Source organism: Osmerus mordax, chromosome 1 (assembly GCF_038355195.1).
Source record: "Osmerus mordax isolate fOsmMor3 chromosome 1, fOsmMor3.pri, whole genome shotgun sequence".
Taxonomy (NCBI): domain Eukaryota; kingdom Metazoa; phylum Chordata; class Actinopteri; order Osmeriformes; family Osmeridae; genus Osmerus; species Osmerus mordax.
In genome coordinates, this window is record NC_090050.1 from 9,393,413 (window position 1) to 9,420,285 (window position 26,873).

General features: G+C 43.0%; 2 protein-coding genes across 2 annotated transcripts; both read left to right on the forward strand.

The window, feature by feature from the left end:
• Positions 1–9,946: 9,946 nt before the first annotated feature.
• LOC136951115 (protein PHTF1-like) lies at positions 9,947–11,612 on the forward strand. Its single transcript, XM_067245610.1, has 3 exons — positions 9,947–10,028; positions 10,681–10,806; positions 11,032–11,612. Exons 1-3 carry the CDS (start codon positions 9,951–9,953, stop codon positions 11,050–11,052), a joined length of 225 nt encoding a protein of 74 aa, XP_067101711.1. The 5' UTR covers positions 9,947–9,950; the 3' UTR covers positions 11,053–11,612.
• Positions 11,613–22,042: 10,430 nt separating this feature from the next.
• Positions 22,043–23,741, forward strand: LOC136950537 (protein PHTF1-like). The gene is made up of 3 exons (XM_067244940.1): positions 22,043–22,124; positions 22,777–22,902; positions 23,128–23,741. Exons 1-3 carry the CDS (start codon positions 22,047–22,049, stop codon positions 23,146–23,148), a joined length of 225 nt encoding a protein of 74 aa, XP_067101041.1. The 5' UTR covers positions 22,043–22,046; the 3' UTR covers positions 23,149–23,741.
• The last annotated feature ends 3,132 nt before the right edge of the window (positions 23,742–26,873 follow it).

Here is a 26,873-nt window from a genome sequence, read left to right on the forward strand (position 1 = left end):
ACACTGTTGTTGCAGGTATTAAACAATCATAGACATCGCTGAGGTACCTAAAAGACACCATCTATTTGGAAAGATTCTATCGGTCTGATCTGAGTTCTTTACTTTGATAGATACCATCCACAAAAAGGCACAGATCAAGTGTTCTGCGTATGTTTTCTTCATGCAGACCACGATGGTATTGGCTGTAGACTCGTCTGTTCTGCTCTGGAGCTGTAGAATGTGAGACCTTGCTAGTCCAAGGAGGACAAAAGGAACTCCACCTGCATTTCTAGGTTCCCAAGGACTTCTCCAGACATAATCTCAGGACAGCCATATAGATGGTGCTCAAAATCAAAGATGGCGTCCATCCATGACTGCATCTGGCTCTGAGAACACATTGAGACATCCAAAACATTTAGTACTGTAAATCTACAAAGACACAGTGAACACTGTCCAGGTAGAGTGTGTGAAGGGGAGAGAAAGAAAGAGTGTGAGACAGAGAGAAAGAGACTGCACCTTGATTCTTAATAAAAAGTTCTCAGATCTCTGGCTCCAGCTCTGTCCTGGTGGTCTGATGGACAGAATGACCCCAAAGAGCAGATGGAGGAATCCATTGGGCCTCTGGAGTAGCAGTAGAGAGACATGAGAGATGAGACACAGTCAACATAACAATAGGACTACAGAATGGTGGGTTGGACCAGCCAATAAGATTACACTATTATGTTTGTGTCTCTTACTGGGGCAGCATGGACTGTCTTGCCCTCCAAAAGGCCGAGCAGGATCATTTCAAAGAACAAATCAAGGAAATTGATTTGGGTGATCTGAAATCAAACAAGTGCATATTTTAAAGAACAGTATGACACAAAATGACAAAAAGATCAAAAACCTACATCATAACCTCATTCATTGCTATGGAATGACTGGAATCTGATCTGCTGTCTGGCTACACCTACTCCTGATTGGCTAATTTCCTCCATCATAGCCTGTCTGTTTCCTGGCTCATTGATGAAGGAGACCAGGCGGTCATAGGCTTGCTGAAAGTCCCTCACATCCTCAAAACAGAAACGTAATAAAACTCACACCTCAAACTTCTTATTGAGTACAAAACACTAAGACTCATTGCCCTCTCTCTTTCTCTCGCGGTATTGTGAATTCTGTAGTTACCTGGTTATTGAGCTGAACCAGTAGACCAAGAACCATCCGCCCAGCATGGCTGATGTAGTTAAGGGACTTGTTGGTGTTGGTCAGATCCTGGAAAATATTGGAGAACCATCGGGACACTGTATCTACATGAAGTAAAATGTAGAGACTCATGACAAATACTGTTTCTCGTTACCTTAAAGGTATTGCGGAGGGCAGCCAGTTTACCCTCAAAATCTGTGGTCCCTTTGTAGGCAAAATAGCTTCTGTATCAAGAAAATGAAATACTCATTGATATCGTGAGATGTACTGAAGAAGCACTTTAGGTTTCATTCTGTACACAGGAGAGTAGCAGGACTATTTTCATCCAGTATTCCTATAGAACTTACTGCATCAGGGGCACCTCCACAATTGGTTCCTCCACAATGTCCTCCTCAATATCCTGCAACACAAAAGCAACATTTGTCTCAATCTCAAGGCACCTTTCACTCAGTGGCCAGTGGAGTCACTGGCAGAGGTACAAGCCCATGTAAATGGAAAGACATTTTACCTGAGGAGTGTCGTCAAAGTGGGGAGAAGGAGCCGGGGGAGGAGGAGAGCCGTGAGGAGAGCGAGGTGGAGGAGGGTCACTGAAGGTGGACTCTGTGTTGGAGCGAGACCAGCTCGCCGTCCGTGTCTCACCTGCTGCCTCGGCGAAGCCCTCGAAAGTGGTCTTCACGTCCACCTCCTGTGGTTAGGAAACACAGAACATCTTTAGACGTTTAGTACACCGTTAAACAGTGACGACTCTCAACCGAACAAGACGTTTCGACAAGGATAGTGTCGTGCACCTGGCCATCCTCAAAGTACAAGAACTCCTTTCTTATGTTGATGCAGTAGGACGTCACGTGACTCATCTCTCTATCGAGTAACTAGGGAGGACAAAGCAGAACTCATCAGTTTATTACTAACTGATATCAAATCTGTGTCAAGCTGTCAACACTGAAGCAGCGTTGATGTCCGCTTGTGAACATTAGGTGTTCGACTGACCTGCACCCCTGTGACCTCCTGTTTGATGGTAGACACAGCCACCAATCCCTGAAAAAGACACACAGGAATACATTCAGTTTCCTCCAGGAACCGTAGGATCAGCCAGATGCTCTGGTTGGTGGCCTGTTCAGTCCTCAGTATTCTCTCACCTCAGGGGTCAGAAAGTCAATGTGGAGCTGTCTCTTCCACCACAGCTGGGTCCGTTGGTCCATGACTACACTGATCTTCTGCTCAACCTCCTCCAGGGTCTGTAAAGAGAGGGTTCCCTTAATATAAATGCAACATGTTGGGGATTGAACTTCAGTCTCCTAATTGCTAAGCCAAACATACCAACAGACCGAAAAGACATCCTTTGTTCCAAGGTTGAGATTAGAGCTTGTAACTCGCAGACAGGGCTGACTCATTAAGTGCGTTTCCACACTACCACGTTACCGTTGTGTGTGTGTGTGTGTGTGTGTGTAGTGGTCAATACAGAATCAGAGAAGTCCACATGACAGAGTTGTCTGAATTACCTGCAGTCGTCCGGTATTGCGCCTGGTGTTTGTGAAAACTGAGCCGTTCCAAGTATCCATGAGGGGTAGGTCCTCCTCAAAGAGTTCCTCCTTGTGGAACCTCTTAGATTTCTCCTCACTCAGGGAAGAGGCGTCCTTCTCCGGCTCAGGCAAGACAGGCTGCACAACAAGAGCCAAACAGTCACCCTAACTTGCAATTTAACACACTGTCCTTTGAAACAATCCTTTCAATCCTGTCTGTTTTGGTTTTCATTGTACTGCCGTGGCATACAAATAAGTGTAGATGCTAATAGTTTGGGCTTCTCATTCAGTTTATTTCGATGTTACTAAGATTACCTGTCCTCTGGAAAGGGTCAAAGCCTCCAAAGTCATTTTCCCAGCTACGGTGAGGTACACTTTGGGAAACTGTTTGGGCCAAACAGGGGCCATGAAGAAAGTCTGTGGCAGGGAAGATATTAAGACAATCAAGTACATCCTCTTGGTTGAGGGTGACTTCATGATTTAAGCCAGTTTATTATTTATTTTTAATCTCCAGACAGTAAATAATGGACTAAGAATATGGAATGTGGAGTGAAATAGTTACCAGATTGTCCAGAGATATTAAGATGCTCAGTACCAGCTTCCCAGCATGAGTCAGTTTGAGAACCGGCATGGGTGAAGGAGCCTTCATGGCAGAGAGAAAAGTTAGAGAATCTTAGGACTTGTATGGAAAATCGTTATTTGTGTCGAGTATATTATCAGTGTGTTACGATGACATAACTAGCTATTGCTATTTGCCCATGTTCTTAGTGATACGTCTATGCACCCTCTCAAACCGCTAACCCCAAACAGAGGAGACTTACAGGAAGCCACACTGGCCTGTAAAGGACCAGTGGTCCAGACAGAGGGCTGAACAGAGGGAGCAGCAGCTCCTCCTCAATGACCTGAGGAGGAAGAGGACAGTAGGTGGAGGAGGTTTTTAATGACAGTCCAGCATGAAACAAGCAAACAGTAATCATGTTGTCCCCCCGCCAGTGATGTACTGTAGTTCCACCCTTGGGTCAGTCAGTGACCAGACCGCCCCCTAGTGGATTAAAGTCCACATTACTGTGTGACAACCTGATGCACACATGGAGACCGATCCATACTGTCCTCCCGATTCCATTGTGATGGGGGATAAAGGAATTGGTATGAACAAGCATCCATTAATGGTGAGATACAATCTAGTAGGTTGTGTTGTCTTACAGTGCTGGTTCTTCTGCATTGGCCATTCTCTGAAGAATTAAACCTTGATCTTGGTGAGTGGTCTGGAGTTTGGCCCTGGTCTGAAGATCTTTGCCTCGACTGAAAAGGTCAAAATGTTTAGGCCTTTAGGAGCATTATTTAAATCAAACAGGTATAAATTGTAACCAGAGATAGGATGTGATGTAGTAGGTTTTGTTGCTCAACTGTACAGTCTTTGTCCTTTCCTGTGGGGGACTGAGGGCTCTTTCTCCACTGCCCAAAGATCTGTTTCAGAGGCTTTAGTTTACGTTTGTTTGACTTCTTCTTCGTGACTTTCTCTACCTTCATCAGACGGTGTCTACCGCCATCAGCTGAGAGGGAACTTTCTGATAGTTTAAACACAAAAAAGAATGGAATTAGCGATGTATCGTGAATTGTGTTTGTTATCCGGCAACTAGTTGTCCAAGGGCTCCTTAAACACTTACCATAATCTGTATCATCGTTTGTCTTCGCTGAGGAGGCAGACTTTCTTTTCATAGACACACAACAAGTCAGAAGGGAGAATAGGTGAAGAAATCTTGTAAGTGACTCTCCACTAGAGACCCCTGGGTCACTTTGGGCCTGACCCATTAAGCCAATAAATTGTTTTGATCTCAAATGTAAATAATCAAATAACTATTGCTATCTGTAATGAGAAACTAACTCTGCTATTTCATGATCTAACTGAAAACTCTGAAACTTCGAATTAAAGCTCAAGTTGTAGATGACATCATAATTGCAAGGCTCATTGTGACATAATGTCCATCATGTGTGAAAAAAAAATCAAGTTGTTTACAAATTAAACTAGTCCGCTTTCAAGTATTCCAACGTGATATCAAAGGAACATAATAAATTACAGTAACACATTACAGTTTTTCACAATTGTTAACACACGTTTCTCAAAACAATAACGGCTTTCTCAAAACTGCACACACAAAACTGAAAAGCTCACACACAAAATGCTAAACCTGACACTCCTTTGCAAGATGACTCTTTGCCATCAAATCTCTTACCTGTTCACAAAATGCACTACCAAGCATTCACAGCACACAGTAGTGCAAAATTGAAAACACAATTCTAGAAATGGAACACACCATACGAATGACTCTGGGGAATCAGCCATTTCAACTTTTGTAAAATGTCTCAGTGTAGGCCTAATTTTTTCAAACATAAAACAGCACACATATGCGGCAAAAAAAGTTTTATTTCTGAACAGTACAGTACTGTCAACGGGCCTGCTCAACCCATTGCAGCACACAAAGTGATGTTCCCATCACGCTGGCCGGGGACCTCAACAATGGCGCGCTGGCCAATGACATTTCTGCCCCGGTGCCTCCTCTTCACCAGGTTGAATCCAACCTCATCAATGAATATGTATTCATATAGCTCATTAGCTGTGTCATGCTCCTGGATCCGCTGGAACAGACAGCATGATAATAATGCAAGTTATAGTATGGACACAGATGGGTCAACGCAGTGGACTACAGTGAGACACTGTAGAAAAGGAACAATATTGGATTACTGGTACAATACATGCGTGTCAGTGCTGAATGTATGGGACTTACGAGCACAAACTCTTGCCGTAACTCCTTGATGTGGTCTGTGTTTCAGTCGAATAGGACCCTGTACACTTGTTTCATCCGCATGGCATTCCTGGGGCATTCCTTTCCCCCATGTTTCTGAATGTGACATGGTCAGCCAGGATCCACGAACCATTTTCACAATGTCAGTCTCCTGTTCGGCTGTGAAAGTGCATGTTCTTCCTCCACGGTGTGGTTCTCTTTCAGTCCTGCAAAATACAAATACAGTGAGCACACTGTATTCTATTGATATGCAGTATTTCAGTACACAAGGCAAATATAATTCATACCTGTTCTCTATTCTAAAGGTTCTAATGATGGCCAGCCTCCCTCATGCTCAAACCATGGTTGAGCACATGGTCAACCATGGTGGCCCGAATCTCATTGGAGATCACCGTTCTCTTTCTTCTTTCTCCTCCTCCTCCTTCTTCTTCTCCTCTTCCTCCTCCTCCTTCTTGTCATCCTCCTCTTCCTCCTCCTTATCCTCCTCCTTATCCTCCTCCTTGTCATCCTCTCCCTCCTCTTCCTTGTCCTCTTCCTTGTCCTCTTCCTTGTCCTCTTCCTTTTAATTCTGCAGTCCTGATCGCAAATTGCTCACCAGACCTAAGATTTGAATATTTGTGTGTTGTAGGTTGATGCTTTGAGAGCTTTACTTGAGAAGTGTGTTTAACAACTGAACATTGTGTGTAGTGTTTTGACAACAAGGTGATGTGTAATTGACATCAGTGTGTAAACAAGGAAAGTCAGAGTCTAATGCAGATAAGGGAGTGTGAAGTAGTGCCAAATTGGGTCGAGCAATTGGTACATGAAGTGAAAATTGTGCCAAAGTGTTGCTTTTTGTGTGTTAACAATTGTGAAAAACTGTAATGAGGTGCTTCAACTAGAGTTAAAGCTGGTTAATGAATGGATCTTGGAAAATAAGATGAAGTTGAATGTTTTAAAAACTAAATGCATGGTTATAGGTTCTAAATATTCTCTCCGGACAGATCAGAAATTAAGCCTCTCTTTAAAGGGTGCTACTATGGAGCAGGTCAAAGAAGTCAAACTGTTGGGTGTCATTATTGACGAAACACTGTCATGGTCCACTCAGATTAAAAATTAGAAGGAGTGCTCATCTGCTAACCAACACAACAATTAGACTACTCATACAATCTCTAGTTCTGTCAAATCTGGACTACTGTCCTGTTATCTGGTCTAGTGCATCAAAGCAGGAACTTAATAAACTTCAGCTTGCTCCGAACAGAGCGGCAAGACTAACACTTGACTGCTCTGTCAGGAGTAGTGTGGAGGATATGCATGCCAGGCTGTCATGGGTGAGGGTGGATGAAAGACTGGCATGCAGCCTTATTCTGTTCTTAAATAATGTCTATTTCTCACAGAAACCCGTCAGTTTGTCTCTACAGCTATCACATGTAAATGAGACACAGTTTTAATACTAGACAGGCACTAAGTGGTCACTTTACTCTTCCTCTACCCAGAACCAATGCACTTAAGAAAACGGTAATGTACAGAGCTATTGCATACTGGAATGTGCTCCCCTCATATTTGACTCTAACAAGAAATACATGTGATTTCAAAAGGAAACTTAAGGCAGCAATAATCAGAAATGAAATTAGAGTAGATTAGGTTATTATTTTAGGACAGACAACAATGATGTTTTAAGTCTGTTTTTGTTTGTTATTTTATTTTTACTGTAAATGTTGTTTTCTAAGTTTGTGTTTTTGTTCACCAACATTGATCATGTTGTACTGCATGTTATGATTTATATTGTAATGTTTTCTGCCTGAATCCCAGGAATAATAGTCTCCACTACGGTGTAGACTTATGGGGATCCTTAATAAACATAAACATAAACGGAGGCGTTGCCTCGACATACCAACTGAGGCACTGTATCGACATACCAACTGAGGCTTTGCTCGACGTACCAACTGAGGCGTTTGCCTCGACATACCATGAGGCGTTGCCTCGACAGGCTCACATCCACAGTCCATGCTCTTATGGTTCTTCCCTTTGGCACTTATTTTGGTTGTTCACAATATGTGCTTCATGTGTTGGCTACCCGCAATGTTTTTGGGGCTATCTTGTTGTTATTATCAGTGACCTATGCACTTTGTAAAGCTCTCTCTTGGAAGTCGCTTAAGCGTCTGCTAAATGAATAAATGTAAATGTAAGATGATAGCGTCCTCATGTGATCCACTGACTTGCGGTGATGTCAGTAAGAGGCTAGGCACTGAGTTATGAAAGCCAGATTACCTAATTTACTGTTAGGTAGGGTGACCAGATTTGAGTTTGTGAAAAACTCGAATCTCAAATCCAAAACTTGTAGTTTGTGAAAGACCCAGAGAAACACATATCCGACGAGGCAAAATCCCGGACAATTTTGGAATCCCTGCCGGACGCATTTTTTAGGTCTCAAAAAGAGGACATGTCCGGGTAAAAGAGGACGTCTGGTCACACTACTGTTAGGCTAATATGTAAAAAACAGTAAACGCAGTAAACGGTACAAGCAGTAGCCTACAGCCGCTGACTATTAGCACAGCCACATAGCCAATCTTTTATTCCATACCAGTCAGTTTGAAACGATCGAAAAAAATGTGTCCCTTTTGCTGCAGTAGTCCATTTAAGTCTGGCGTAGACCTCCCTCTTGCTGTTAACTCTTTTTTTGAATAAAATCGATCTTGGAGTAATTCCTCAACTCTGTGATATCGGCACACACCGCTGCTGTCATTTTGAGTTGAATTTCGCGGGGATTACGTTTACAATGTAGCTGGTGTAATGACGTCAGCTGCGCAAATGTCCAGTAATATCTCGATTTTAATTGGTCCATGTTTGATACGTAACGTAGGTGATTACTGGCATAACATATTTACGTGCAAAGGCACAGCAGAGTTGTGCTTTTCTACATACATTTTGAAGAATACAGTATCAGTTTTTCGCTTGTCGTCCGCAGTGAATGGCTGTTTATTCTACAATTTTTGTTGTATAAAGATTATGCAACTGCTACATTTGTCATCGTAACATCTAAACAATTGGAATAGCACACATATTGCATATATAAATCACAAGACTAAACAGTAAAAATATAAATACAAGTTTATTAAATAAAATGATTTAATAAACATTTTTACGTTTGGCAGTGCCTACCTTGCCTACCCAGACTGCACGACACTGATGTGATGCTTTAGGTATTGGCTGTTTTAGCGTTTCCACCAAACAACAGTGCCACCCTCAGGCTGACAGTAATATTTCAGTGAAGCTGACCTGGCTATGGAGCATTCATAAAATATGTATAACATTTTTTAATTTTAAGTATTTTAATTTGAATGTATCTTGTCACACTGTGAGTGAAACAGTTAGTGAAGCATGGAAAAAATATTTTGTAAACATTTATATTGTATTTTTGTTACTATGATTTATGGCATGTTTCAAGTGCACCTACGGAACGAGCTCCAACATAAGCCTGTGCTCTGGTATTTTCATTTGGGTAACACGTGTGGGACTGAACTGTGAGCACTCTGCAAGGACTCAAAGGATAGTGTAATGTTCTCTTCTGTGCATGGTTTGAACAAAACAAGAACGTTTAATATTCTGATATTAATGTGATGTGATTGGTAGTACCATAAGTGATTTTTGAGTGAAAGGTGCATTTACAAATTTGGTAGTGAAGTAGGCCTACCTTTAAGAGGACTGATATTTATATTCATTGTATTTCAATTATTTCCTTTTGTCATCATTCATGTGTTTCTAGAGAAATGTCATAGGTGATTTAAACTGATCGTAAAGTTTCTCTAGTGGAGGCTTGAAAATAATAGTACCGGTAACTGGATATTGCCATATTTACACTTCATTGGTAAGCGTTTATATATTTCAGCCAGCTCACAATTCAGCTGCTGGGAACCCAGGTTCTAGTTTATCTTTATATTGATTAAATGTCCCATATGGCTAAGAAAAGTGTTACACACACCTACAGCGACGTAAAGTATGTACAATCACATATTTACAAACATACTCTCTCTCACACACACACATACACACACATACAGTCATATTTACAAACTCGCGTGCACACACACAGTGACCACACAACACTCGTTCGCTGAGTCACTCACGCACACACACAGATGCATTCTTCTGTATGCAGACACACACACTCACACATGCACACTCAGTAAACAAAAACTGGGAGTCAGGTGGCTGAGCGGTTAGGGAATCGGGCTAGTAATCAGAAGGTTGCTGGTTCGATTCCCCGGCCGTGCAAAATGATGTTGTTGTCGTGCAAAATGATGTTGCAAGGCACTTCACCTTACTTGCCTCGGGGGAATGTCCCTGTACTTACTGTAAGTTGCTCTGGATAAGAGTGTCTGCTAAATGACTAAATGTAAATGTAAACACATGTACTCTGTCACACACGCTCCCTTACTCACAGCTAGTTTCCTGCTCCTTCCCCCAGATAAACCTGTATCTCAAGATGGAAAAGAAGCCCAACAAGAAAGAAGAACTGAACATAGTGAACAATGTTCTGAAGCTCGCAACTAAACTCATGAAAGTAAGTAACCCTCAGCAATCGTCTTGTTAAAAAATTAAGATGTATTCCGTTTGCAGACGGGTTTATCCATGCAATGTACAGAGGGGGATTTGAACCTGCAACCTATGGTTTAGTAGCAGTCACTACCACTGAGCTACTGTATCCCCATCCCCTGTATCACTGGTCTACATCTTTCACCAGGGACTGACTCATTTGTTACAAAGTTAGTACTGTAACTACTGTAACTGTGTCATTTTCAATTAACTGATGCATGGTAGGTGTAATAGTTAAAGTGCATCCGGAAAGTTTTCAAGGCGCTTCACTTTTTCCTCGTTACAGGTGTATTCCAAAATGGATTACATGTATTTTTTTCCTCAAAATTCTACACACAATACCCATAATAATAACGTGAAACAAGCTTTTTTTAAATGTTTGCAAATCTATAAAAAAAAATTTAACATACTTTTTTCACTTTGTCAAAACCAAGTCAGAATTCAACTTAAGATCCAAAGAGCTTGTATTTTCTTAAATGTATTTTATGTCTGTGATTCCAATACGTTCCGTGCTTTATCATGTCTGCCCTCTCCCCCTCCATTCCCATCTCCCTCAACCCACCCTCCTAACCCCTCCCCTACCCCAATCCCCGCTCCCCTTACTCCCCTCCTCCCCCCAGGAGTTGGACATCCCCTTCCGGCTGCTGGGTCTGACGGTGAACCCCCTGGTGTACAACATCACCCGGGTGGTCATCCTGTCAGCCCTGTCCGCCGTGGTCAGCGACCTGCTGGGCTTCAATATCAGGGTGAGCTCCTCCCCCTTCCCTCCCCCCCACTAGTCTACAATTAGTGAGCATGTCGAATGTACAACCTCCAATGCAGGAGTTAGTCTAGAACTAGGTTGCGATGCTCCCCAGGAAACAGGCCCTAGCACCTCCCTGTAGAGCGCGTCAACATTCACCATACAGCGTTCTTCAAGAGGGAATCTTTGAGCTGATGTTGCTTCCTCTCTTTCTCGTCCGTTCCCCCAGCTGTGGAAGATCAAGCCTTGATGGGAACGTGCCAAACCAAACCACTGAGTGTTGGACACTGGAAAACTGGACCAGCCCCTGATGCCTGTCCAGACGGGGCCAGCCGACCTTTGACCTTTTGGCCTGTCTGTTCTGAGAGTGTGCGTACCTACTGACCCTCCACCCCTGCTTCTCCGTAGCTTCCCTGGCCCCTCGGAGCACCAGATCTCCCTGGACCACCGCTCGCTTCGGCCCCTCTGTGACAAATCCCTTCTCCCTGTCCCTGGATGCTGCTAGCTCTCCCTGGACACTCTGTTAGCTGTCCCTGATGGATGTCCTGGACAACGCTGGCTGTCCCTGTTATCTCTTGTTGGGATGGATGCTACTCGGGTTGCCATGACTACCGTACCTCGGTGTCCCCTTCGTCCCTAGCATGTCACAGCAGCCGCTGGCTGGCCAGACCAGCGCCAAGACGCCTGAACATCACTCTTACCAGTCTTCCTTCTCTGGCTTCTCGTCTGTCAAACTAGTTGCCAATGGGTGCCTTTCCCCCAAAAAATGGGTTGTGTGATTGTTTGGTTAAGACAAATGAATGTGTTCTAGATCCGAAATAGGCGGTGGTGGTGGAAGTCTGCAGTGGCATATTACCGGTAGTGAAAGCAAAACGTCACGGTTATGGCGTGACCATGTGTGACCTTTTAGGCGTCATCGAGGTTACGCGACGGTATGTAGACTAGGTCACTGTGCTCCATGTGCTAAAATGTGAAAGCGATTTCAGCGAAACACTACACGGATTAACAAGATGCTATTAACTGCATTGATGCTTCTTTTTATTTAAGGGGAACCAGAGCGCTTTATTTATTTGCAGTTTCAGCGTTGCAATTACTTGCCGAGTGGTATCTACAGAACTACATTCTTGGGGCGAAATCGATTGCTTTTGTATTGAAGACCAATATTCATCAAAGATACTATGCACAGGCGAGATGATTTTGTACGTGCAACATAATAGGAATGTTTGCCTCAATCTTTTGGAAGATAAATAAATTGTCCTTTTTTTAAGAACAGCTGACTTGTCTGTGTTTAGTTCATGTTTTATTTGCCTCTGCAATAATCGGTCTGATCTGAGTTCTTTACTTTGATAGATACCATCCACAAAAAGGCACAGATCAAGTGTTCTGCGTATGTTTTCTTCATGCAGACCACGATGGTATTGGCTGTAGACTCGTCTGTTCTGCTCTGGAGCTGTAGAATGTGAGACCTTGCTAGTCCAAGGAGGACAAAAGGAACTCCACCTGCATTTCTAGGTTCCCAAGGACTTCTCCAGACATAATCTCAGGACAGCCATATAGATGGTGCTCAAAATCAAAGATGGCGTCCATCCATGACTGCATCTGGCTCTGAGAACACATTGAGACATCCAAAACATTTAGTACTGTAAATCTACAAAGACACAGTGAACACTGTCCAGGTAGAGTGTGTGAAGGGGAGAGAAAGAAAGAGTGTGAGACAGAGAGAAAGAGACTGCACCTTGATTCTTAATAAAAAGTTCTCAGATCTCTGGCTCCAGCTCTGTCCTGGTGGTCTGATGGACAGAATGACCCCAAAGAGCAGATGGAGGAATCCATTGGGCCTCTGGAGTAGCAGTAGAGAGACATGAGAGATGAGACACAGTCAACATAACAATAGGACTACAGAATGGTGGGTTGGACCAGCCAATAAGATTACACTATTATGTTTGTGTCTCCTACTGGGGCAGCATGGACTGTCTTGCCCTCCAAAAGGCCGAGCAGGATCATTTCAAAGAACAAATCAAGGAAATTGATTTGGGTGATCTGAAATCAAACAAGTGCATATTTTAAAGAACAGTATGACACAAAATGACAAAAAGATCAAAAACCTACATCACAACCTCATTCATTGCTATGGAATGACTGGAATCTGATCTGCTGTCTGGCTACACCTACTCCTGATTGGCTAATTTCCTCCATCATAGCCTGTCTGTTTCCTGGCTCATTGATGAAGGAGACCAGGCGGTCATAGGCTTGCTGAAAGTCCCTCACATCCTCAAAACAGAAACGTAATAAAACTCACACCTCAAACTTCTTATTGAGTACAAAACACTAAGACTCATTGCCCTCTCTCTTTCTCTCGCGGTATTGTGAATTCTGTAGTTACCTGGTTATTGAGCTGAACCAGTAGACCAAGAACCATCCGCCCAGCATGGCTGATGTAGTTAAGGGACTTGTTGGTGTTGGTCAGATCCTGGAAAATATTGGAGAACCATCGGGACACTGTATCTACATAAAGTAAAATGTAGAGACTCATGACAAATACTGTTTCTCGTTACCTTAAAGGTATTGCGGAGGGCAGCCAGTTTACCCTCAAAATCTGTGGTCCCTTTGTAGGCAAAATAGCTTCTGTATCAAGAAAATGAAATACTCATTGATATCGTGAGATGTACTGAAGAAGCACTTTAGGTTTCATTCTGTACACAGGAGAGTAGCAGGACTATTTTCATCCAGTATTCCTATAGAACTTACTGCATCAGGGGCACCTCCACAATTGGTTCCTCCACAATGTCCTCCTCAATATCCTGCAACACAAAAGCAACATTTGTCTCAATCTCAAGGCACCTTTCACTCAGTGGCCAGTGGAGTCACTGGCAGAGGTACAAGCCCATGTAAATGGAAAGACATTTTACCTGAGGAGTGTCGTCAAAGTGGGGAGAAGGAGCCGGGGGAGGAGGAGAGCCGTGAGGAGAGCGAGGTGGAGGAGGGTCACTGAAGGTGGACTCTGTGTTGGAGCGAGACCAGCTCGCCGTCCGTGTCTCACCTGCTGCCTCGGCGAAGCCCTCGAAAGTGGTCTTCACGTCCACCTCCTGTGGTTAGGAAACACAGAACATCTTTAGACGTTTAGTACACCGTTAAACAGTGACAACTCTCAACCGAACAAGACGTTTCGACAAGGATAGTGTCGTGCACCTGGCCATCCTCAAAGTACAAGAACTCCTTTCTTATGTTGATGCAGTAGGATGTCACGTGACTCATCTCTCTATCGAGTAACTAGGGAGGACAAAGCAGAACTCATCAGTTTATTACTAACTGATATCAAATCTGTGTCAAGCTGTCAACACTGAAGCAGCGTTGATGTCCGCTTGTGAACATTAGGTGTTCGACTGACCTGCACCCCTGTGACCTCCTGTTTGATGGTAGACACAGCCACCAATCCCTGAAAAAGACACACAGGAATACATTCAGTTTCCTCCAGGAACCGTAGGATCAGCCAGATGCTCTGGTTGGTGGCCTGTTCAGTCCTCAGTATTCTCTCACCTCAGGGGTCAGAAAGTCAATGTGGAGCTGTCTCTTCCACCACAGCTGGGTCCGTTGGTCCATGACTACACTGATCTTCTGCTCAACCTCCTCCAGGGTCTGTAAAGAGAGGGTTCCCTTAATATAAATGCAACATGTTGGGGATTGAACTTCAGTCTCCTAATTGCTAAGCCAAACATACCAACAGACCGAAAAGACATCCTTTGTTCCAAGGTTGAGATTAGAGCTTGTAACTCGCAGACAGGGCTGACTCATTAAGTGCGTTTCCACACTACCACGTTACCGTTGTGTGTGTGTGTGTGTGTGTGTGTGTGTGTGTGTGTGTAGTGGTCAATACAGAATCAGAGAAGTCCACATGACAGAGTTGTCTGAATTACCTGCAGTCGTCCGGTATTGCGCCTGGTGTTCGTGAAAACTGAGCCGTTCCAAGTATCCATGAGGGGTAGGTCCTCCTCAAAGAGTTCCTCCTTGTGGAACCTCTTAGATTTCTCCTCACTCAGGGAAGAGGCGTCCTTCTCTGGCTCAGGCAAGACAGGCTGCACAACAAGAGCCAAACAGTCACCCTAACTTGCAATTTAACACACTGTCCTTTGAAACAATCCTTTCAATCCTGTCTGTTTTGGTTTTCATTGTACTGCCGTGGCATACAAATAAGTGTAGATGCTAATAGTTTGGGCTTCTCATTCAGTTTATTTCGATGTTACTAAGATTACCTGTCCTCTGGAAAGGGTCAAAGCCTCCAAAGTCATTTTCCCAGCTACGGTGAGGTACACTTTGGGAAACTGTTTGGGCCAAACAGGGGCCATGAAGAAAGTCTGTGGCAGGGAAGATATTAAGACAATCAAGTACATCCTCTTGGTTGAGGGTGACTTCATGATTTAAGCCAGTTTATTATTTATTTTTAATCTCCAGACAGTAAATAATGGACTAAGAATATGGAATGTGGAGTGAAATAGTTACCAGATTGTCCAGAGATATTAAGATGCTCAGTACCAGCTTCCCAGCATGAGTCAGTTTGAGAACCGGCATGGGTGAAGGAGCCTTCATGGCAGAGAGAAAAGTTAGAGAATCTTAGGACTTGTATGGAAAATCGTTATTTGTGTCGAGTATATTATCAGTGTGTTACGATGACATAACTAGCTATTGCTATTTGCCCATGTTCTTAGTGATACGTCTATGCACCCTCTCAAACCGCTAACCCCAAACAGAGGAGACTTACAGGAAGCCACACTGGCCTGTAAAGGACCAGTGGTCCAGACAGAGGGCTGAACAGAGGGAGCAGCAGCTCCTCCTCAATGACCTGAGGAGGAAGAGGACAGTAGGTGGAGGAGGTTTTTAATGACAGTCCAGCATGAAACAAGCAAACAGTAATCATGTTGTCCCCCCGCCAGTGATGTACTGTAGTTCCACCCTTGGGTCAGTCAGTGACCAGACCGCCCCCTAGTGGATTAAAGTCCACATTACTGTGTGACAACCTGATGCACACATGGAGACCGATCCATACTGTCCTCCCGATTCCATTGTGATGGGGGATAAAGGAATTGGTATGAACAAGCATCCATTAATGGTGAGATACAATCTAGTAGGTTGTGTTGTCTTACAGTGCTGGTTCTTCTGCATTGGCCATTCTCTGAAGAATTAAACCTTGATCTTGGTGAGTGGTCTGGAGTTTGGCCCTGGTCTGAAGATCTTTGCCTCGACTGAAAAGGTCCAAATGTTTAGGCCTTTAGGAGCATTATTTAAATCAAACAGGTATAAACTGTAACCAGAGATAGGATGTGATGTAGTAGGTTTTGTTGCTCAACTGTACAGTCTTTGTCCTTTCCTGTGGGGGACTGAGGGCTCTTTCTCCACTGCCCAAAGATCTGTTTCAGAGGCTTTAGTTTACGTTTGTTTGACTTCTTCTTCGTGACTTTCTCTACCTTCATCAGACGGTGTCTACCGCCATCAGCTGAGAGGGAACTTTCTGATAGTTTGAACACAAAAAAGAATGGAATTAGCTATGTATCGTGAATTGTGTTTGTTATCCGGCAACTAGTTGTCCAAGGGCTCCTTAAACACTTACCATCATCTGTATCATCGTTTGTCTTCGCTGAGGAGGCAGACTTTCTTTTCATAGACACACAACAAGTCAGAATGGAGAATTGGTGAAGAAATCTTGTAAGTGACTCTCCACTTCTCTTTTTTTTCACTTTTTCTTTTTGAGGTCTCTTCGTAGAGACCCCTGGGTCACTTTGGGCCTGACCCATTAAGCCAATAAATTGTTTTGATCTCAAATGTAAATAATCAAATAACTATTGCTATCTGTAATGAGAAACTAACTCTGTTATTTCATGATCTAACTGAAAACTCTGAAACTTCGACTTAAACCTCAAGTTGTAGATGACATCATAATTGCAAGGCTCATTGTGACATAATGTCCATCATGTGTGAAAAAAAAATCAAGTTGTTTACAAATTAAACTAGTCCGATTTCAAGTATTCCAACGTGATATCAAAGGAACATAATAAATTACAGTAACACATTACAGTTTTTCACAATTGTTAACACACGTTTCTCAAAACAATAACGTCTTTCTCAAAACTGCACACACAAAACTGAAAAGCTCACACACAAAATGCTAAACCTGACACTCCTTTGCAAGATGACTCTTTGCCATCAAATCTCTTACCTGTTCACAAAATGCACTACCAAGCATTCACAGCACACAGTAGTGCAAAATTGAAAACACAATTCTAGAAATGGAACACACCATACGAATGACTCTGGGGAATCAGCCATTTCAACTTTTGTAAAATGTCTCAGTGTAGGCCTAATTTTTTCAAACATAAAACAGCACACATATGCGGCAAAAAAAGTTTTATTTCTGAACAGTACAGTACTGTCAACGGGCCTGCTCAACCCATTGCAGCACACAAAGTGATGTTCCCATCACGCTGGCCGGGGACCTCAACAATGGCGCGCTGGCCAATGACATTTCTGCCCCGGTGCCTCCTCTTCACCAGGTTGAATCCAACCTCATCAATGAATATGTATTCATATAGCTCATTAGCTGTGTCATGCTCCTGGATCCGCTGGAACAGACAGCATGATAATAATGCAAGTTATAGTATGGACACAGATGGGTCAACGCAGTGGACTACAGTGAGACACTGTAGAAAAGGAACAATATTGGATTACTGGTACAATACATGCGTGTCAGTGCTGAATGTATGGGACTTACAAGCACAAACTCTTCCCGTAACTCCTTGATGTGGTCTGTGTTTCAGTCGAATAGGACCCTGTACACTTGTTTCATCCGCATGGCATTCCTGGGGCATTCCTTTCCCCCATGTTTCTGAATGTGACATGGTCAGCCAGGATCCACGAACCATTTTCACAATGTCAGTCTCCTGTTCGGCTGTGAAAGTGCATGTTCTTCCTCCACGGTGTGGTTCTCTTTCAGTCCTGCAAAATACAAATACAGTGAGCACACTGTATTCTATTGATATGCAGTATTTCAGTACACAAGGCAAATATAATTCATACCTGTTCTCTATTCTAAAGGTTCTAATGATGGCCAGCCTCCCTCATGCTCAAACCATGGTTGAGCACATGGTCAACCATGGTGGCCCGAATCTCATTGGAGATCACCGTTCTCTTTCTTCTTTCTCCTCCTCCTCCTTCTTCTTCTCCTCTTCCTCCTCCTCCTTCTTGTCATCCTCCTCTTCCTCCTCCTTATCCTCCTCCTTGTCATCCTCTCCCTCCTCTTCCTTGTCCTCTTCCTTGTCCTCTTCCTTGTCCTCTTCCTTTTAATTCTGCAGTCCTGATCGCAAATTGCTCACCAGACCGAAGATTTGAATATTTGTGTGTTGTAGGTTGATGCTTTGAGAGCTTTACTTGAGAAGTGTGTTTAACAACTGAACATTGTGTGTAGTGTTTTGACAACAAGGTGATGTGTAATTGACATAAGTGTGTAAACAAGGAAAGTCAGAGTCTAATGCAGATAAGGGAGTGTGAAGTAGTGCCAAATTGGGTCGAGCAATTGGTACATGAAGTGAAGGTTGTGAAAATTGTGCCAAAGTTTTGCTTTTTGTGTGTTAACAATTGTGAAAAACTGTAATGAGGTGCTTCAACTAGAGTTAAAGCTGGTTAATGAATGGATCTTGGAAAATAAGATGAAGTTGAATGTTTTAAAAACTAAATGCATGGTTATAGGTTCTAAATATTCTCTCCGGACAGATCAGAAATTAAGCCTCTCTTTAAAGGGTGCTACTATGGAGCAGGTCAAAGAAGTCAAACTGTTGGGTGTCATTATTGACGAAACACTGTCATGGTCCACTCAGATTAAAAATTAGAAGGAGTGCTCATCTGCTAACCAACACAACAATTAGACTACTCATACAATCTCTAGTTCTGTCAAATCTGGACTACTGTCCTGTTATCTGGTCTAGTGCATCAAAGCAGGAACTTAATAAACTTCAGCTTGCTCCGAACAGAGCGGCAAGACTAACACTTGACTGCTCTGTCAGGAGTAGTGTGGAGGATATGCATGCCAGGCTGTCATGGGTGAGGGTGGATGAAAGACTGGCATGCAGCCTTATTCTGTTCTTAAATAATGTCTATTTCTCACAGAAACCCGTCAGTTTGTCTCTACAGCTATCACATGTAAATGAGACACAGTTTTAATACTAGACAGGCACTAAGTGGTCACTTTACTCTTCCTCTACCCAGAACCAATGCACTTAAGAAAACGGTAATGTACAGAGCTATTGCATACTGGAATGTGCTCCCCTCATATTTGACTCTAACAAGAAATACATGTGATTTCAAAAGGAAACTTAAGGCAGCAATAATCAGAAATGAAATTAGAGTAGATTAGGTTATTATTTTAGGACAGACAACAATGATGTTTTAAGTCTGTTTTTGTTTGTTATTTTATTTTGACTGTAAATGTTGTTTTCTAAGTTTGTGTTTTTGTTCACCAACATTGATCATGTTGTACTGCATGTTATGATTTATATTGTAATGTTTTCTGCCTGAATCCCAGGAATAATAGTCTCCACTACGGTGTAGACTTATGGGGATCCTTAATAAACATAAACATAAACGGAGGCGTTGCCTCGACATACCAACTGAGGCACTGTATCGACATACCAACTGAGGCTTTGCTCGACGTACCAACTGAGGCGTTTGCCTCGACATACCATGAGGCGTTGCCTCGACAGGCTCACATCCACAGTCCATGCTCTTATGGTTCTTCCCTTTGGCACTTATTTTGGTTGTTCACAATATGTGCTTCATGTGTTGGCTACCCGCAATGTTTTTGGGGCTATCTTGTTGTTATTATCAGTGACCTATGCACTTTGTAAAGCTCTCTCTTGGAAGTCGCTTTAGATAAAAGCGTCTGCTAAATGAATAAATGTAAATGTAAGATGATAGCGTCCTCATGTGATCCACTGACGTGCGGTGATGTCAGTAAGAGGCTAGGCACTGAGTTATGAAAGCCAGATTACCTAATTTACTGTTAGGTAGGGTGACCAGATTTGAGTTTGTGAAAAACTCGAATCTCAAATCCAAAACTTGTAGTTTGTGAAAGACCCAGAGAAACACATATCCGACGAGGCAAAATCCCGGACAATTTTGGAATCCCTGCCGGACGCATTTTTAGGTCTCAAAAAGAGGACATGTCCGGGTAAAAGAGGACGTCTGGTCACACTACTGTTAGGCTAATATGTAAAAAACAGTAAACGCAGTAAACGGTACAAGCAGTAGCCTACAGCCGCTGACTATTAGCACAGCCACATAGCCAATCTTTTATTCCATACCAGTCAGTTTGAAACGATCGAAAAAAATGTGTCCCTTTTGCTGCAGTAGTCCATTTAAGTCTGGCGTAGACCTCCCTCTTGCTGTTAACTCCTTTTTTGAATAAAATCGATCTTGGAGTAATTCCTCAACTCTGTGATATCGGCACACACCGCTGCTGTCATTTTGACTTGAATTTCGCGGGGATTACGTTTACAATGTAGCTGGTGTAATGACGTCAGCTGCGCAAATGTCCAGTAATATCTCGATTTTAATTGGTCCATGTTTGATACGTAACGTAGGTGATTACTGGCATAACATATTTACGTGCAAAGGCACAGCAGAGTTGTGTTTTTCTAAGTACATTTTGAAGAATACAGTATCAGTTTTTCGCTTGTAGTCCGCAGTGAATGGCTGTTTATTCTACAATTTTTGTTGTATAAAGATTATGCAACTGCTACATTTGTCATCGTAACATCTAAACAATTGGAATAACACACATATTGCATATATAAATCACAAGACTAAACAGTAAAAATATAAATACAAGTTTATTAAATAAAATGATTTAATAAACATTTTTACGTTTGGCAGTGCCTACCTTGCCTACCCAGACTGCACGACACTGATGTGATGCTTTAGGTATTGGCTGTTTTAGCGTTTCCACCAAACAACAGTGCCACCCTCAGGCTGACAGTAATATTTCAGTGAAGCTGACCTGGCTATGGAGCATTCATAAAATATGTATAACATTTTTTAATTTTAAGTATTTTAATTTGAATGTATATTGTCACACTGTGAGTGAAACAGTTAGTGAAGCATGTAAAAAATATTTTGTAAACATTTATATTGTATTTTTGTTACTATGATTTATGGCATGTTTCAAGTGCACCTACGGAACGAGCTCCAACATAAGCCTGTGCTCTGGTATTTTCTTTTGGGTAACACGTGTGGGACTGAACTGTGAGCACTCTGCAAGGACTCAAATGATAGTGTAATGTTCTCTTCTGTGCATGGTTTGAACAAAACAAGAACGTTTAATATTCTGATATTAATGTGATGTGATTGGTAGTACCATAAGTGATTTTTGAGTGAAAGGTGCATTTACAAATTTGGTAGTGAAGTAGGCCTACCTTTAAGAGGACTGATATTTATATTCATTGTATTTCAATTATTTCCTTTTGTCATCATTCATGTGTTTCTAGAGAAATGTCATAGGTGATTTAAACTGATCGTAAAGTTTCTCTAGTGGAGGCTTGAAAATAATAGTACCGGTAACTGGATATTGCCATATTTACACTTCATTGGTAAGCGTTTATATATTTCAGCCAGCTCACAATTCAGCTGCTGGGAACCCAGGTTCTAGTTTATCTTTATATTGATTAAATGTCCCATATGGCTAAGAAAAGTGTTACACACACCTACAGCGACGTAAAGTATGTACAATCACATATTTACAAACATACTCTCTCACACACACACATACACACACATACAGTCATATTTACAAACTCGCGTGCACACACACAGTGACCACACAACACTCGTTCGCTGAGTCACTCACGCACACACACAGATGCATTCTTCTGTATGCAGACACACACACTCACACATGCACACTCAGTAAACAAAAACTGGGAGTCAGGTGGCTGAGCGGTTAGGGAATCGGGCTAGTAATCAGAAGGTTGCTGGTTCGATTCCCCGGCCGTGCAAAATGATGTTGTTGTCGTGCAAAATGATGTTGCAAGGCACTTCACCTTACTTGCCTCGGGGGAATGTCCCTGTACTTACTGTAAGTTGCTCTGGATAAGAGCGTCTGCTAAATGACTAAATGTAAATGTAAACACATGTACTCTGTCACACACGCTCCCTTACTCACAGCTAGTTTCCTGCTCCTTCCCCCAGATAAACCTGTATCTCAAGATGGAAAAGAAGCCCAACAAGAAAGAAGAACTGAACATAGTGAACAATGTTCTGAAGCTCGCAACTAAACTCATGAAAGTAAGTAACCCTCAGCAATCGTCTTGTTAAAAAATTAAGATGTATTCCGTTTGCAGACGGGTTTATCCATGCAATGTACAGAGGGGGATTTGAACCTGCAACCTATGGTTTAGTAGCAGTCACTACCACTGAGCTACTGTATCCCCATCCCCTGTATCACTGGTCTACATCTTTCACCAGGGACTGACTCATTTGTTACAAAGTTAGTACTGTAACTACTGTAACTGTGTCATTTTCAATTAACTGATGCATGGTAGGTGTAATAGTTAAAGTGCATCCGGAAAGTTTTCAAGGCGCTTCACTTTTTCCTCGTTACAGGTGTATTCCAAAATGGATTACATGTATTTTTTTCCTCAAAATTCTACACACAATACCCATAATAATAACGTGAAACAAGCTTTTTTTAAATGTTTGCAAATCTATAAAAAAAAATTTAACATACTTTTTTCACTTTGTCAAAACCAAGTCAGAATTCAACTTAAGATCCAAAGAGCTTGTATTTTCTTAAATGTATTTTATGTCTGTGATTCCAATACGTTCCGTGCTTTATCATGTCTGCCCTCTCCCCCTCCATTCCCATCTCCCCCAACCCACCCTCCTAACCCCTCCCCTACCCCAATCCCCGCTCCCCTTACTCCCCTCCTCCCCCCAGGAGTTGGACATCCCCTTCCGGCTGCTGGGTCTGACGGTGAACCCCCTGGTGTACAACATCACCCGGGTGGTCATCCTGTCAGCCCTGTCCGCCGTGGTCAGCGACCTGCTGGGCTTCAATATCAGGGTGAGCTCCTCCCCCTTCCCTCCCCCCCACTAGTCTACAATTAGTGAGCATGTCGAATGTACAACCTCCAATGCAGGAGTTAGTCTAGAACTAGGTTGCGATGCTCCCCAGGAAACAGGCCCTAGCACCTCCCTGTAGAGCGCGTCAACATTCACCATACAGCGTTCTTCAAGAGGGAATCTTTGAGCTGATGTTGCTTCCTCTCTTTCTCGTCCGTTCCCCCAGCTGTGGAAGATCAAGCCTTGATGGGAACGTGCCAAACCAAACCACTGAGTGTTGGACACTGGAAAACTGGACCAGCCCCTGATGCCTGTCCAGACGGGGCCAGCCGACCTTTGACCTTTTGGCCTGTCTGTTCTGAGAGTGTGCGTACCTACTGACCCTCCACCCCTGCTTCTCCGTAGCTTCCCTGGCCCCTCGGAGCACCAGATCTCCCTGGACCACCGCTCGCTTCGGCCCCTCTGTGACAAATCCCTTCTCCCTGTCCCTGGATGCTGCTAGCTCTCCCTGGACACTCTGTTAGCTGTCCCTGATGGATGTCCTGGACAACGCTGGCTGTCCCTGTTATCTCTTGTTGGGATGGATGCTACTCGGGTTGCCATGACTACCGTACCTCGGTGTCCCCTTCGTCCCTAGCATGTCACAGCAGCCGCTGGCTGGCCAGACCAGCGCCAAGACGCCTGAACATCACTCTTACCAGTCTTCCTTCTCTGGCTTCTCGTCTGTCAAACTAGTTGCCAATGGGTGCCTTTCCCCCAAAAAATGGGTTGTGTGATTGTTTGGTTAAGACAAATGAATGTGTTCTAGATCCGAAATAGGCAGTGGTGGTGGAATTCTGCAGTGGCATATTACTGGTAGTGAAAGCAAAACGTCACGGTTATGGCGTGACCATGTGTGACCTTTTAGGCGTCATCGAGGTTACGCGACGGTATGTAGACTAGGTCACTGTGCTCCATGTGCTAAAATGTGAAAGCGATTTCAGCGAAACACTACACGGATTAACAAGATGCTATTAACTGCATTGATGCTTCTTTTTATTTAAGGGGAACCAGAGCGCTTTATTTATTTGCAGTTTCAGCGTTGCAATTACTTGCCGAGTGGTATCTACAGAACTACATTCTTGGGGCGAAATCGATTGCTTTTGTATTGAAGACCAATATTCATCAAAGATACTATGCACAGGCGAGATGATTTTGTACGTGCAACATAATAGGAATGTTTGCCTCAATCCTTTGGAAGATAAATAAATTGTCCTTTTTTTAAGAACAGCTGACTTGTCTGTGTTTAGTTCATGTTTTATTTGCCTCTGCAATAATATCCCAGCAGGCTCTGGGAAGATGTGTAATATACATTTAGAAGCTGTTTATTTAGTGACTTCCACTAAAGATGGAGAAGTGAGTAAACACAAGAGGGATGTTGGATGTTGGGGGCAGTGAGTTTTTCACTCATTAATTACCCAGACTGGGGCATCCCACCATAGTGTAATTTGTCACGCAATAGTTTCATAATAAACCGAAAATATTTGTACCCTTCTGGAAAATGTACATCAACCCTTGAAAAAGGACGGCTTGTCATCTCTGAATAATCTGATGATGATACCTGCACAGTTCTGGGGGTTTCATCAAAGACTGTATTCAACAAGTTTCTATATCCTTGTTTTTTTAAAGTTCAGGGGACACTTTGACTGAGGATTTCCAGAACATACTCTCTGTCAATGTGATATGAAAAACAATGAGAATGGGAACTGATTTTTTTCTTATCTGGCCATTTTCCTCTTTCCAAGAATGAAGCAAAGCACTCAATGTTTTGGTGTCCACACTTTTGCACATTTAGTTTAATCTGCCATCTTTCATTGAACAATTGAGTCCTCCATACACACTGTTGTTGCAGGTATTAAACAATCATAGACATCGCTGAGGTACCTAAAAGACACCATCTATTTGGAAAGATTCTATCGGTCTGATCTGAGTTCTTTACTTTGATAGATACCATCCACAAAAAGGCACAGATCAAGTGTTCTGCGTATGTTTTCTTCATGCAGACCACGATGGTATTGGCTGTAGACTCGTCTGTTCTGCTCTGGAGCTGTAGAATGTGAGACCTTGCTAGTCCAAGGAGGACAAAAGGAACTCCACCTGCATTTCTAGGTTCCCAAGGACTTCTCCAGACATAATCTCAGGACAGCCATATAGATGGTGCTCAAAATCAAAGATGGCGTCCATCCATGACTGCATCTGGCTCTGAGAACACATTGAGACATCCAAAACATTTAGTACTGTAAATCTACAAAGACACAGTGAACACTGTCCAGGTAGAGTGTGTGAAGGGGAGAGAAAGAAAGAGTGTGAGACAGAGAGAAAGAGACTGCACCTTGATTCTTAATAAAAAGTTCTCAGATCTCTGGCTCCAGCTCTGTCCTGGTGGTCTGATGGACAGAATGACCCCAAAGAGCAGATGGAGGAATCCATTGGGCCTCTGGAGTAGCAGTAGAGAGACATGAGAGATGAGACACAGTCAACATAACAATAGGACTACAGAATGGTGGGTTGGACCAGCCAATAAGATTACACTATTATGTTTGTGTCTCTTACTGGGGCAGCATGGACTGTCTTGCCCTCCAAAAAGCCGAGCAGGATCATTTCAAAGAACAAATCAAGGAAATTGATTTGGGTGATCTGAAATCAAACAAGTGCATATTTTAAAGAACAGTGTGACACAAAATGACAAAAAGACCAAAAACCTACATCATAACCTCATTCATTGCTATGGAATGACTGGAATCTGATCTGCTGTCTGGCTACACCTACTCCTGATTGGCTAATTTCCTCCATCATAGCCTGTCTGTTTCCTGGCTCATTGATGAAGGAGACCAGGCGGTCATAGGCTTGCTGAAAGTCCCTCACATCCTCAAAACAGAAACGTAATAAAACTCACACCTCAAACTTCTTATTGAGTACAAAACACTAAGACTCATTGCCCTCTCTCTTTCTCTCGCGGTATTGTGAATTCTGTAGTTACCTGGTTATTGAGCTGAACCAGTAGACCAAGAACCATCCGCCCAGCATGGCTGATGTAGTTAAGGGACTTGTTGGTGTTGGTCAGATCCTGGAAAATATTGGAGAACCATCGGGACACTGTATCTACATGAAGTAAAATGTAGAGACTCATGACAAATACTGTTTCTCGTTACCTTAAAGGTATTGCGGAGGGCAGCCAGTTTACCCTCAAAATCTGTGGTCCCTTTGTAGGCAAAATAGCTTCTGTATCAAGAAAATGAAATACTCATTGATATCGTGAGATGTACTGAAGAAGCACTTTAGGTTTCATTCTGTACACAGGAGAGTAGCAGGACTATTTTCATCCAGTATTCCTATAGAACTTACTGCATCAGGGGCACCTCCACAATTGGTTCCTCCACAATGTCCTCCTCAATATCCTGCAACACAAAAGCAACATTTGTCTCAATCTCAAGGCACCTTTCACTCAGTGGCCAGTGGAGTCACTGGCAGAGGTACAAGCCCATGTAAATGGAAAGACATTTTACCTGAGGAGTGTCGTCAAAGTGGGGAGAAGGAGCCGGGGGAGGAGGAGAGCCGTGAGGAGAGCGAGGTGGAGGAGGGTCACTGAAGGTGGACTCTGTGTTGGAGCGAGACCAGCTCGCCGTCCGTGTCTCACCTGCTGCCTCGGCGAAGCCCTCGAAAGTGGTCTTCACGTCCACCTCCTGTGGTTAGGAAACACAGAACATCTTTAGACGTTTAGTACACCGTTAAACAGTGACGACTCTCAACCGAACAAGACGTTTCGACAAGGATAGTGTCGTGCACCTGGCCATCCTCAAAGTACAAGAACTCCTTTCTTATGTTGATGCAGTAGGACGTCACGTGACTCATCTCTCTATCGAGTAACTAGGGAGGACAAAGCAGAACTCATCAGTTTATTACTAACTGATATCAAATCTGTGTCAAGCTGTC

What these genes read in the sequence shown, in the direction of transcription:
- LOC136950537 (XM_067244940.1), top strand. Translation starts at nt 22,047, where the DNA reads ATGGAAAAGAAGCCCAACAAGAAAGAAGAACTGAACATAGTGAACAAT. An exon ending in TCGCAACTAAACTCATGAAA is followed by an intron (nt 22,125 to 22,776) that starts GTAAGTAACCCT and finishes TCCTCCCCCCAG; the next exon opens with GAGTTGGACATCCCCTTCCG. An exon ending in TGCTGGGCTTCAATATCAGG is followed by an intron (nt 22,903 to 23,127) that starts GTGAGCTCCTCC and finishes CCGTTCCCCCAG; the next exon opens with CTGTGGAAGATCAAGCCTTG.
- LOC136951115 (XM_067245610.1), top strand. Translation starts at nt 9,951, where the DNA reads ATGGAAAAGAAGCCCAACAAGAAAGAAGAACTGAACATAGTGAACAAT. An exon ending in TCGCAACTAAACTCATGAAA is followed by an intron (nt 10,029 to 10,680) that starts GTAAGTAACCCT and finishes TCCTCCCCCCAG; the next exon opens with GAGTTGGACATCCCCTTCCG. An exon ending in TGCTGGGCTTCAATATCAGG is followed by an intron (nt 10,807 to 11,031) that starts GTGAGCTCCTCC and finishes CCGTTCCCCCAG; the next exon opens with CTGTGGAAGATCAAGCCTTG.